Source organism: Diadema antillarum, unplaced genomic scaffold (genome assembly GCF_040938485.1).
Source record: "Diadema antillarum isolate AM-2024a unplaced genomic scaffold, OU_Dant_1.0 scf00000020, whole genome shotgun sequence".
Lineage (NCBI taxonomy): Eukaryota > Metazoa > Echinodermata > Echinoidea > Diadematoida > Diadematidae > Diadema > Diadema antillarum.
In genome coordinates, this window is record NW_027270909.1 from 2,872,145 (window position 1) to 2,885,796 (window position 13,652).

The 13,652-nt window shown below is 42.7% G+C and overlaps 1 protein-coding gene across 2 annotated transcripts in view; it reads left to right on the forward strand.

The window, feature by feature from the left end:
* Nucleotides 1–658: 658 nt before the first annotated feature.
* LOC139728977 (uncharacterized) overlaps nt 659–13,652 on the forward strand; it is a 36,270-nt gene continuing 23,276 nt past the window's right edge. The window contains exon 1 of one of the 2 annotated variants that reach the window (XM_071639912.1): nt 659–1,171. In XM_071639912.1, the coding sequence (XP_071496013.1) occupies nt 1,150–1,171 (22 nt within the window). In that variant the 5' untranslated portion in view covers nt 659–1,149. Of the gene's footprint in view, nt 1,172–6,654; nt 6,842–13,652 lie in introns of those variants that run through there. The other variant, XM_071639906.1, reaches the window with a different exon arrangement.

The window sequence follows — 13,652 nt, forward strand, 5'->3', positions numbered from 1 at the left end:
GTTAGAAAACTTCACTGAAAATCCTTAGTTAGCTAGAAATTATTTCATATGAAAAGCAGTACAGAATAAAATCATTTTCATATGCACTACTCGAGAGAATCTCAATTAAAATCCGTTCTGCCATGGCGCTTTATCTCTGATCCTCCAGAAAATTACTATTGCTGTACTCTGCAATATGGAGAATCTAGGCAGCTTTTACTAAAATATTGTACAGAGCGTAATACTAACCTCCTTGGTAATACGTTCTTCATACAACGGGACCCACCGCCTTAATGACAATGAATAACAATGATGTCAAATTACACGGGGGAGGACTTGTGCCGTTTTGATTCATCCGCCACTGGTTGACGCTGCCAGTCAACTGCCCACATCAAGATTCCCAAACTGGTCTCTGAAATAGACTAGTCTGAGTGCGCTTGCCTCGTTCACTTCTGTCTGCGATGAGCGAGTGTGTGTAAAGGGGAGAGGGGGGGGGGGGGGGGGGGGGGCGGATGCCACAGAATGACACGACGGAACGCTTTACTACTACGGAGCTCCTCCCACGCCTTGGTGGCACGGACCAATGAATGACTGTGAATCCTCCATGACCATGTGCTTGGCGGAGAGCTGTCGTACTCCTTTGACGCTGCAATGTCAAAACACATCTGTGCGCCCGTGATTCATTGACGCTCGCTTGTAGACGTACCTGTAGTAAAATCACTTTACTACGAACTCCCCAGTCTCAGTTGTCAGTCGCGGACAGTCTGCGCACGTGTACTTACTCTTGAGCTCGAAAGCAAGGTTTCTGCCCGAGCTGCGAGTACTACTAAGCAATTTTTGCTTGGATCTCTTCGTTTCGCGCTCTGCTAATTCCGTCTTACGTCTATTAATACTTGCCCAAGACCAGGTCAAAGAGAGCAGAATCACTGTCACGCCTACCAAGGACTATACATAATATCAGTGCATTTTGTTTTTCCTTTTCGAGCTATTGCACCCAGAACACCACCACCTCCAATCTCTGAATAGATAATTTACGTGGACTAGAGACATCAGTTTACAAGTTGGCTCTACATTGCCTCGATACTTCTCGCGTTCCATTCCAAGAGACAATTCTGCGCCTCTTTCTCTACCGCTGCCGACGAAATCTTTCACCATTCTCAGAACTCAGTGATGAGGATCTACCATAAAAAAGGTAATCTTTGCCGAGGTCTCTTTGCGTGTTTATCGTATTTCATTCATTTCTCTATTAATATCATATATTTTTTAACGCTCATGAGACATTGATATACTTCCGTCAATTCACACACACATATGTAGATTATACAATATATGAATATATCCATAAATAGGTATATACGTATATATATTTATATATATATATATGGAGAGAAAGAAAGACACAAAATACGTATTTTGTGAATTTTTAATTGCTTGTTCGTAATTTATGTCTGTTATTTGTACATTGGATATGTCTTCGTTTCCATATCTACAATCCTTTCCCGACATTATGTTTTTGTTTCAAGGAATTGAGGACCATTGTTCAATGTTTTCTTTTCCTCGTTCAGTAAGCTGTGGTTTGTTGATGCCCTGTGTTTACATGACATTATTCGCAAGCGTTTTGCCTCTCGAAGAAGAGCCTCTAGAAGGCAGGAAAATGCTGCCTGCTGTGTTTTCGAGCAAACATTGACATTTTTTACCGAGCTGTTTCACGATGTTGGTTTTATCAACATGGCGGTAGATCGCGACGAGGGGGAGGTTTCTCTTCGAAGAAAAGAAATGCAAATGTCATCCCGTCTTCCTCCCCTCTCATCTTCTCTTTAAGAGCTCGAGCTATTTTTCGATGACCGCATTTCCAAAGTTGGCTTAAATCCACAGCTCTTCAATTGCAGGCTTTGAAAACAGGCGTCCTCTCTTTTTGAAAGGCATCTGTGCCGACTAGCGACCGTTAAGCCGTTCCACAAACGATCAAATCGGAGGCGACTGCATCTTAAAGCAGCAGTCACGTTTGATGTCTTTTTAGAGAGAAAAAAGACTGACAGTTAAAAAAACGAACAAGCTTATTCCCTCCCCATTCCATACTTCAGGTGGGAAGTGACGGCATTAGTCACATGGATGCGCTCAAACAAGAGAGGCTGAGCTGTATTTTGGAGGTGAAGTGCTTAATTTAGACTTGCGCTGCATAATTACCCACTCCTGCTATCTATTCGTGCATTGAGCGGCCGAGGTGACGTGGCTGTCTCGCAGCGGTGGGTAGAGCGATAGGCAGCCGGGGATGGCGGTTACGAGAGTGATTAAAAATCGTTGCTTTTTTCCATTTTTTTTTTGTCGTGACTCAACTTACTGATGACTACGGCTTCTCGCTAAAATCGCTCACCACTCCATTCCATCTCAGCATAATGAATGATTGTCCGATCAACTTGTAATATGACAGAGAGAGAGAGAGAGAGAGAGAGGGAGGGGGAGGGGGAGGGGGAGAGATAAGAACAGCAAGAAGAAACCTTAAACTTAATAGTATGACATCAGTCGTGCTACCTTATGTTGTTGAGAATTCCATATTTTTTAGAAAGTCGGACGGTCTTCAGATCGACAGGGGAGAAAATATTTCAGCAATGGATTATATAACATTCAATAGCATGATATCATTGCATATCGTAGACTTTAGTACGAGCAAAATATGTATTCGTTGTGACCGACGCAGTTTGTGTATCCCCACAGCATTATTAATGACTGTAATTTTTGCATTTGGCGGCAGAATGCCACGCGGTGATAATTTACTCACCGTTTAATATACCTCGTGTGTATGTGTGTGTGTGTGTGTGTGTGTGTGTGCTGTGACGGTAGGGTAGCTAGGATGAGCTAGCATTAGAGAGATCGGGAGGGAGGTATATGTTTATATTTGGCAGAATTGATTGAAATTGACATTATGAGCAATGACACATATGCGAGAGAAAGTAATATTACGCAATGCAACCTTGTACCGAACACTCGCACTGCACTGCTGATCTCACCGTTAGTCACTCATATTAGAATAAGATTTCGAAAGATTTGTTGGTGTAGGTATTTCCACGTGACCAGTCACTTGTAATTTGCCAGGTTGGTCATAGAGCACACGCCTAGTTTGTCATTTTACCGCACCGCAGTTGAATAGGGGGGGGGGAAAAAAGAGAAGAAAAGAGAGAGAAAGATAAAAGCGGTATAATCTCCATAATGTGTCAATAAACAGAGCAGAGTATGTGAAAGAACGCCTCGCTTTCGTTCTCGAGCTATACGGTATTGCATCGCCCAATGGTAAAACACGTGTTGTCTATATATAGTTATGCCTTCATTCATAAGGTGGTGCGAGTTGTAGTCGTGTGTAGGTGGGGGATAGTGCATGTGCGGTGTGTGGGTTAAAACTGTCGATGAGCTCCGTTGTAAAAAATACGGGCATCAATCCCATTTTGTCATAAAACAAGCAGGCGGTTAAGGGTTAATGTTTGTAGTCGTGCAAGGTATCGTAAAAGCAGTTCCTTGTTTCAGCGTTCTATTGATATTCCCGTCCACCTGATTCCCCGTGTTCCAAGCAACACTCGACAAAATGCCTACAAGGACGTAGGCTCGTGCTGTATGTCAGGTGTATGTTTCTTCAGCTTCAAAGCCTTGTGACAAAAATCTCCCCGCTTCGTACAAAATAAAGACAAACAGGGGAATGTCAGGTTTCGATACCGGGACGAGTGACACTTTCGGCTTCATAGTCACTTTCTCCTTCCTTGATAATCCCCCACTGCTCCGTATCATTATTCTTTTAAAAAAGAAATGCGTGTCAAAATTTATCGGACGTTTCTTGGTATTTGTTGTTTCGTTGGCTAAAATCGTATGTGTCTTTTGCAAACGTCACGAAATTTTGCATGATTCAAGAACAATGTCTCCACGCGTCGTGTACGAAATCTTACGGTAATACATCTCAGGGTTGTTGGTTATATATATTTTTTAAAGAAATGAAAAATAACCCCATGCTACTCGAAAAAAACGCTCTGCTTTTGTACCGAGAATAACGATTGGAATTTTTCGGGGTCCGAATAAATTCACTAGATATCGTTCGAATTAATCCCCGTCCATCATAAAGAAGTTTCCAGTTTGATTATTATGAGGAAAGGTCTGAATTACCGATTTTCAGGATTGCAAAGGGACACACGAACTATAAGGCTCGAGCAGCATATTTTAGTACCGTACATTCGGGTTGATGCTATTAATAATTCGTGACTGCTTTGCGTAACTCAGTAACAGCACAAAGATTATGGAAGAGGATTTTACCTGTAATCATGCAGCATTGGTACTTGTACCGCGCAAGAATAAAGCTAATTTGAACGAAGTCCAAGGTCTGCCGCCATACCCCAGGTCACTGTCGCTCACCTTGTCGTGTTCTCTCGACTGATAGCGATCGCGCCATGTGCTTGTCATCGCGTCGCGTCACGCGCGGGCCGTCGCAATCAATGATGACGGCGCGATGACGGAGCGACAAGCGAGTCCTATTTTCGGAGATGACGCATAGCGAGTAATATCCATTGTTCCGCGCAGATATTTTTTTCCCTCCTCCTTCTTCTTCGAGGGGAAAGTTTGGAGATAGAAAGGAGCGGGGAAAAGCGGATAGGGGGAAAGGGGGAAATCCTCGACACGTCTGGGCTGGATTGACGTTTCCTTCACCCTCCCCACGTTTCGATGACATTCCTGCTGGAGGTGTTTGACAGGTACATGAGAATATCTCCAGCGGGAGCGTAGACTGGGGTGAAGAAAATCACGAGACGTCTCTAGCTCGCGCTGGAGTGTATTTTCAGGAACACGGATTTCATTATCATACCGGCATACAATCATGAATCGATACAACAGTCCATAACCTAGTCACTATCACGAGGCATAGCAAGGAGGGGTGATTCCGTGGCCATACCCCTGGTTTCCCAACAGTATATGATTAGTTTGGGCGCGCGATGTCACTATTTCCTTTTCGATTCCACAGTTCATCGATCCCTGACACAGGGTGTGGCTATGGGGCGGAGCCCCACTCCATCGACAACCTGACTCCAACTCCAGCACTTGGAGGGGGTTAATCGGAACAACCAGGGGGTGGGGGTAACTTTCCCATCTCCCTGAGCCACCCTTATTCTAACCAGGGCTTCACATCACTGTGAACAAGTCAGTTCTTTCTCACTTCAATTGCTCCTATTATGAAGTCATGTTACTTCTGCGAATCTTTGTTCTCAAGCTATATGTTATTTCTTGTTTTGTTTTATCTCTGTGCAAAGCTTTCGTTATCGCAAGTGTATTTCAAGTTGGTGAATCATGAGATTAAGGTGTCTGAAACTCACAGCGCTACAAATGTCACCGACCAGCGGAAGAAACAATCAGGTGTTTGCTCTGGACTTTATGTCAGTTGTAATCCTTCTGCTTTCACATGAGGTAGCAAGATAGATAGATGGATCGAGAGGTAGATTAAACACTTCAAGGAAAATTCACGGAATTGACCGCTGAGCGACCGCTTTGCTTGCAACAAACAAATGTCGAGCTGCTGATCTGTATAACACACCGCCTGTCTGACACAAGGCGCCAAAGGGGAGAACACAAAGCAAGTGCAAATATAATATGTCAGGAATCACTACAACCTTCCACCATCCGCGATTCCCCCCCCCCCTTCCTCCTCTCTCCGCATTTAAAAACGCCAAATTTTCACCTGAGAGTTGACATGTTACCGTTGAACGCACAGTGAACTCTAAATCCAATCAAGAGGACATTAGCCGGAGAGACTCGCCGAGAACTAAAGTGAATTTCTCGCTTGCATACAATCACTGAATGCGTAACCTGCTGCGAACCTGGACGAAAATATCCTCCTCCGGTAGACCCCACAAAGAGAGGAAATGAAAAGGAGAAGAAAGCGAGTTTAATTTGACATAAAAAGCACGACTGAATATCATAATTCTCAACCCCACCCCCTCCCAATCCTCTTCTAGCGATCAGGGGAGCTGTTGTGGTATCCTTTGGATTCTGGCTTTCTGCTGATCACATATAAATGGGGCGTGGATTTGTGACATTTTGTCTGCATTGATCCACCCCCGTTCGTTTTCCAGATAACATTGTCGATGACTCGTGATGCAACCACAAAGTTTGAAGTGTTCCCTTGATGTCAGCGATCAAAAGAATAATTGTCAATGTTTGCCAGGTAGAGAGAGACCCGTCGTCTGCAAGACAAGTTCCATCTAATTCACCTCCTACTTACGGCACAAGCCGTAAAATCGGGTCTTGTTTTGTGATATTACTGGATTGGCGGTGTTCGCACACTATCTGCGTTGACAGTATCTATCACTAATCTGAAATATCAAATGGAATCCTACCAGAGTGATATTAGAAAAAGAAAATGAAGATACGACAGAAAAGACATTACAACGAAAACTTGATTAGGCCTATAGGGTGAGCTATTTGTATCACTAAAATCATATGATGAATTTTATGATATCAATAACGGCATATTAATAAAATAATTATATATATACATACATACATATATATATATATATATGCATATATATATAGATGTAGATATAGATATGTATGGCATACTGACATTTATATACCTAATTAAAAATGTGTGTATTGATTAGGGTTAGGATGGGGCAAATAGATATGGCACCCAGAGACTGTGAACGAAATTATATTTCCTCTTTGTTCATCTCGAACCTAATTGTACTCAGCTGCAGACCAGTTCACTGTCTAAGGGGTCAAATGAATACTCACACATGCCAGTAGTTCTATACTACTTGTCGCTCTATGGTTGGACCACAAGACTTGCTGCTCCAGATCCGCAAAGAATCCGACATTCCAAATATGGCGGGGTGTGAGTATTTTTCTTTTCACTTTACTGTTGATACTTCATCTCCCTTTTCCACCATAACGCAATTTTTTTCCTTAAAAAGTACAAAAATTGACTGAAGATAGAAAAAAAAAACACCCGAAGAAATGAAAGCAAAGACAAGCGGGATAGTTTTGCTAGATAAGATTTTTATCATTCCGCGAAATCCAGGTTCGCAGTTGTCAGTTTCGGCGTTTCCTCCTTCCGGGAGAAAGTTCCGTCAAGCCCGGAACGCCAGATGTCTGTCCGTATTAGTTTCTCTGCTTTCTGGCCACTCTCCGATGATCTCTCACTTTTCATCTCTCCCTATCTTCTCTCATGTATATGATTAGCATATAAATATAATATATATATATATATATATATATCTGCCTCTCTATCTATCTATCTATCTCTGAAGGGTCAGTCCTACTTTCCCTGTCGCCCATTTGAAGATCAGAGAAGTCTAATCATGCAAGCTGCGTTATTGGGTTTCCCTTTTTCCCCCAGGGGAAATTTTGATCAAATGCTGCAAAAAAAAAAAAAAAAAAAAAATGTACCAGGAAGTATAAAGATTGGTTGACACCAGCACCGGGCATGAGTAGAAAGATGATAGACATATCATTGTTTTTATCAATTTCCTCTGGATTTGTATTTCTTATTTTAGTTTTTTTGTGTGTTTTTGTTTATATATATGTGCTTCAACAGCTATAATGATCAAGCCATAACCAGCTGTGGCATTTAATGGAAATAACGTGTGTTCGGAGAGAAGTGGTTTTGATTTCAGTCCGTATAATGTGTCCCTGCGATGTTGTACTATTTGATTGGATGTATTGCAATTACTTATGGTTTGCAAAGAGGTGGACCTAGCGCTCGGTATCTCGATGACGCGCTCACAAAAGACTGCCGTTTACTCTCCGTAGACCACGCCATTGTCGTTAATGCTCTGGTTGCCCACTTCCGCTTCGCTGTTTCAGACTGTTAGTGTTTATGCCGAATGAATGGGAAGAATCTGTATAAAGGCGTAATTCATCATTTTTCTTGTCTCCACCACTCTGTACGGATCTCGATCGATCATGTGGCGAGGAGCCTGACAATAGCCCATCGCAAGATAGAAAAATGGGCTGCGGAATGAAACAGCAGCACACACAGAATGACAAGAAAGGTGGGACCACCGCAAAAAAGATATGGACTCACCGCAGATTGGTGTTGCATTGAACACTCGGGCGGACGACCCCACCCCGTTGCCTCTAGAGCCACCTAGACACATCGTACCCTGATGACAGTCGTAGGTTAGGACGATTGTTTAAACTGTCAAATGCTAGAATCTCTTCCCTTTCTTCGGGCCCGTTGAATGATTGCACGCGCAGTTGTAAGGTTGTTTAATCCCCTGATACCAACAATTATTATTGTCTGTGTTTTGTCGAGGACGAGAGTGGGGCGAGCTTTCCCCCAATTTACCTGTCAGTCTCTGGTGAGACGGGTATTTTCTGGTCCGACATTCAGGAAGAATCTAACGGATGGGAGAAGTAATTGCGATGTGACAGCTAACGACGACTGATAATGGATGTCCCGGGGTCAATGACAGATATAATATTCTTCTATATGTGTTTTGTCTCCCTCCGAAATGGTGACATCCGCCCCCCCCTCCCTTGTGCATGTGCGCATGTGCATCCTGTTGTGAGCGCGAGAGAGTTTGCGAGGCGTTTCACTTACGCAATCCATATTCAAATTTCAAATATCAAACTCGTCTCTGTACTGTCCCATTTAGCGCGAAATCCAGCTAAAATTATGTTTGTTTTCCCCCCCACGTGCACAATGAGCAGCCGCGCACAGGCATGGCTATGTGAGAAACACCTGTTACCCCACTGCGTACATCTGGTAAACTTGAAGCAGCAGGGATTTCTTTAAAAAAAAATACTCACGAGTGATTACTTACCGCGAATCGGATCCAAAATGAGACTACACGGTTTTCCAGGTTTCATTGGCTCGCTTGGACAATCTGTTGCTACAACACCGACGCTGGTCACGGAAGATCCGTATAGGCCCTATGATGCTATCCCCGCTCAAACGAGAGTGGAGAAGAAAAGGAACAATTCTATCTACGCGTAAAGAGAAAAGACCCACAAAAACGTCATCGATGATTACGGTCCCCGACCGGTCACTGCCCTGTCGTGATGTCAAATCAACATTTTCAGCATCGACTCGTGTAAATTTCACTTCACGAAATGTAATCCTATTTTTTGTTAGTATTGATTGGGATTCCTGGTTCGCTGTCACATGTAATAGACTGTAAATTCGCAGTCAGACTCGCACACTCCTGACATTCCATGTTAATTAGGTCAAGCGCGAATGTAACAACTGGCTACTGATTGGATGAATCGGCTGAGCTGCAATGGTGGACTTGAAACATTTGGCCGATATCAATTCTGTTTGTAACCTATTCATGCAAGCCTTTAAATACTGCAACAGAGAGAGAGAGAGAGAGAGAGGTGGGGGGGGGCAAATATTATACATTCAAGAATTTACTTGGCCTTACCATATTATGCAGTGATGTATTTATACAACACGTACAATGTTATCACTTATCTGAAACTTGTTCAATCAACTACCAACTTTGAAATATAAAAAGTGTCCTTGCCTGTACAATTTTAACGTAACCAGAGGAAAGGGGGGGGGGGGGGGGAGCGAGAGGGGGTGTAAAAGGAATAGGTCACTGAAGGTAGATTGGTTGATCTGAAACACGTTCTTTTTCATAATTCCATCTGAAATACCGTTTCAACTCAACTCTCGGGTCACCCGCTCCCTGCGAACGATCCTACCAGACGCTGTATCAGAGTCGCTTGTCATTACCCCCTTTTTTGCATCCAGGTCGTATAATTGACTGTGCTGTCAACACACCAAAGATGTATTTAACATTAACAGGTTTCGGGCTAAAAAGGGAACAACTCTTCGAAAGGGAACTCACTGCGAATGGGAAAACATATCTCTGAAAGGGAGGGGGTAAACAGGGGATCAAGTGAAGCCCCAAATGGGCAGAATGTGGCCGAGGCCGAAGTGGTTAGGGGGTCCCTTTCAATCCACCAACATTCAAGTCGGGCAAGTAATGGAAATCTTGGTGTAATGACCGGCGTCTTTAGGGCGACATTATGGTCATTTTCGCAAATCCCTTTTGAAGGGGGAAGAGGAAAAAGAATACCCCTCTTTATTCCGTTTTTAAAGGGACAAGGATAAGTTGTTTTGAATGAGTGTCTGAACCACGGAGTGGGATAGTCACTCGGATGTAGTGTGTTATGACGTTTCATACACGGCTGTATCACAATTTTAACGAATTAATACTTACTGGATATACAAGGGACAAATTTTCAATAAAATCAAATTTCGAACACGCCAAAGGTGGCATACATCTGGTTTTGATAAAGCAAGTTTTAGATGATCATGACTGGTATTTATATCACCGTGATCCAGGACGGATACGCATAAAGTTGATAATCATAAAACCCGATTTCCAGCTATGTAACCTGGTAATCGTATGTTTTGCTTTTGGATTGAGAGACGTTTGTACTGTGTGAGAAATACACATCACAACATAAAACAAACTTCTAATGTAACCTGTAAGTCAGATAAGTCAATGTTTTGTTTTGGGGTGGCCGGGCTATATCGCACTAAAGAAAGAACACTATAATACATAAATATCTGGTCGAATAAAAACACTTGCAGGGGTAACGAAACCTTGATACAGGTGCATAGTATGATGTGAGGCCGACCATTTTTCGTCATCTACCAATGCAAGCGACGATGGATGACTTCGCGGTGGAAGAGGGCTTGTTTGCATGGCCGTCATCATCAACTAGCAGAAACCGAGAATCGAGAAGCCAACAGCTTTGTTTGCTCTGAGTGGGACCACGATGGAGATACCATGGTGGGACGAATGTGTATCCTTGGTTTCCGAAAGATGGCATCAACGGCGGATAATGGCTGTCCCGGTGGTATATCGCCTTTTTTCATTATTATTTATATATTGTATTTGGATGCCAAATCAATTACCGACCGAAACGCTGGTTTGTGTTCTCTCCGCTTGTTCAAATGCGAGGATGTGGGGTGAAGAAAATAGAGCGCAAATAATGGACCTCTTCAATGGATTCACCTCCGGGAAGATTTTGTCACGTCATTGAGCCTCACGGGTTTTCATCCTTTGTGTCCATGTGACGAACTGCGTCGCGGTGTTATGTAAGACGGGACACCCCCCCCCCCCTCTTTTCAGGTGATTTCAGGTTATGACCCCGTCCGTGAGGACAACGCCTGTTGCTACACCCCCTGTGCTCCTTATGCAATGCCGAGTCAACGAGGTGGAAAAAAAAAAACACCCCAAACGGATTAGACCTAGCTCATTCTCTGTCACTACTATCACTGAAGTGATAAGGCTGACTGGTCATAATTTGATATCGCAGTAGGGTTGTTGTAGGTCCGTGGTAGGATTGATACTAGACCTCAATTCTGGCCTGGGTTGCCATTATTAGCTGTCGTAGTAACGGCGAGGGTAACGGGAATTTGCGCTACCGATACTAGAAGCATCAAAACTAAGTATAATCCCATGTGTGTATGAGGGGGATGGGGGGGGGGGGGTGGATGAACGAAACTGACAAATTCTGAGACACATGGATGATATCACCTTTTGTCATTTATTCTGTCTTTTCTCTGTCTTTTTTTTTTTTTTTTTGCATTCGACTGATTGTAAGCTCGTCTGGAGTGCAATCGATCGTCAAACAAGAGAAAAGAAAGAGGAAGAGGAGATGAAGAGAAAAGGCCTGATGATCTCATCTTTTCGGTCTGTCACAAAATACTTCAGACAAAGACTCCAAGCTGTCAAACAGAGGTGGCTGTCGGTTTATGGCTTGAGAGGTTCCCGATCTTCGGGGGGCAAGCAAGGAATTCTCAGTATTCAACGTCGTCATCGTGGACACGTCAACAATGGAACGCGACGAAAACCGCCCAAAAATAATTCGAAGAAATCTGCGCCGCCTATCGCGTGTGAGTAAGGGTGACGTAATGCGCGCTGCATTCTCTCCTGCTGCATGTATTATACTCTCGCGTGTGTCAGCCTGCGGTGCCTTGTTTACAGACTGGCATGAAGAAGAAAGAAAAATGATGGACAATAACAAACGGCTAAACCAGTGTCAGAGCTAACACAGGGGTTAATAAAAGCAGTGCTCCTGCCATATCCTTTGACAGAAACTGCTTTGAATTGTATTGCTTCCGTTTTGCGCAGTTCATGCTAAAAATGTGAATGCACAATGAGGCATCGATGGTTGTTTGGAGTAGGGCGCAATACAATATACTCTCATTACGACGGATGAAGCATACTTTTTCAGTATTTCCTGCCATATCTGTCGCCGGTAACGCATCCCGGAATTAGATTTGTGGGACAACTAATGCCAACATTATTTGCACACATTGCATTTGATTTAAGCCCGAAGTTACGTCCGGATCTCATTTGAAAAAACAACAACAACAACAACAACAAAATATTTATCTAGAGCATAAGATTATATGTTAGACTACACTGTCATTAGATATTATAGTGCTTTATATACACAAGGACGTGGATAGTCTCCTTCTATTACCTCTCTGGTAAACGAGACAAAGTGTCATGATTATGTAATATTATTGACGTCACATCTTATTTCTTTATTATGTAGCGCATGATATCGAACACAATTATGCTAGACTATATGCATAACAAATGCTTAATCAGCCGAAGTATACTGGTTTATTTCAGTGAGCCGAAGCCGAATTGGTGGAGAACTGTAATAGAGGGAGGGGCGAGGACATCGCCCATTGGTGGAAGTGTCAAATGTCACGTGATGCTAAGTTATCCAATCGGAAAAGAAAACGTTGATGCTCTATGAATGCACTACTCACCATATTACATAATCATAATATACACAACACGAAAGCCCATTCCTGTTCTTATTTTTATCGCGAACACTTTATGTATAGCATTTTCATTCCATCGCATATTATTTCTAACAACACGATCAGTGCTGGGTGGGATTTTTTTTTCCCTAAATAGGAATTCGCAGAAATAAAAAAAATACACAGTGAGCTTCTTCTTTCGAAATTAGGTTTCGACGCAAAAACTATGGCAGAGAGAGAGAGAGAGAGAGAGTAAAATCTCTGTTTCATGCTCATATTTTAGGCTGATGTACAGGTGATACTAATTGTTGTTGTTTTCTTTTGAAACCCAAGGATGCGGTACTCGTCGACACAAGCTATCCTAGGGCAATCTGTTCTTCGAGGAAAAACGAGAATAGCCAAGCCATTCAGCCAAGTTATTATTACCTCTGCCAGCATGCACGCGAAGAAAACCGTTCGATTCACCTGTAGGTTTAGGATCGATGATAAAAGATAGACATAGACATATAGATAGGTGGATAGATAGATAGATAGATAGATGAATTGATAGCTAGATGGATAGATAGATGATAAATGGATGGATGGATAGATAGATGGATAGATAGGTGGATAGATAGATAAATATATAGATAGATACATAGATATAGATGGATGGATAAATATAGATGGAAAGATAAGATAAATAGATGGACAGATAAATGGATGGGTAGATAGATAGATGGATGGATGAATAGATATATGGATAGATAGATGGGAAGATAGATAGGTGGATGGATGGATGGATAGATAGATGCATAGATAGATGGGAAGATAGATAGGTGGATGGATGGATCGATAGATAGATGCATAGATAGACAGATGAATGGATAAGTAGATAGATAGATGGATAGATGGATAAGTA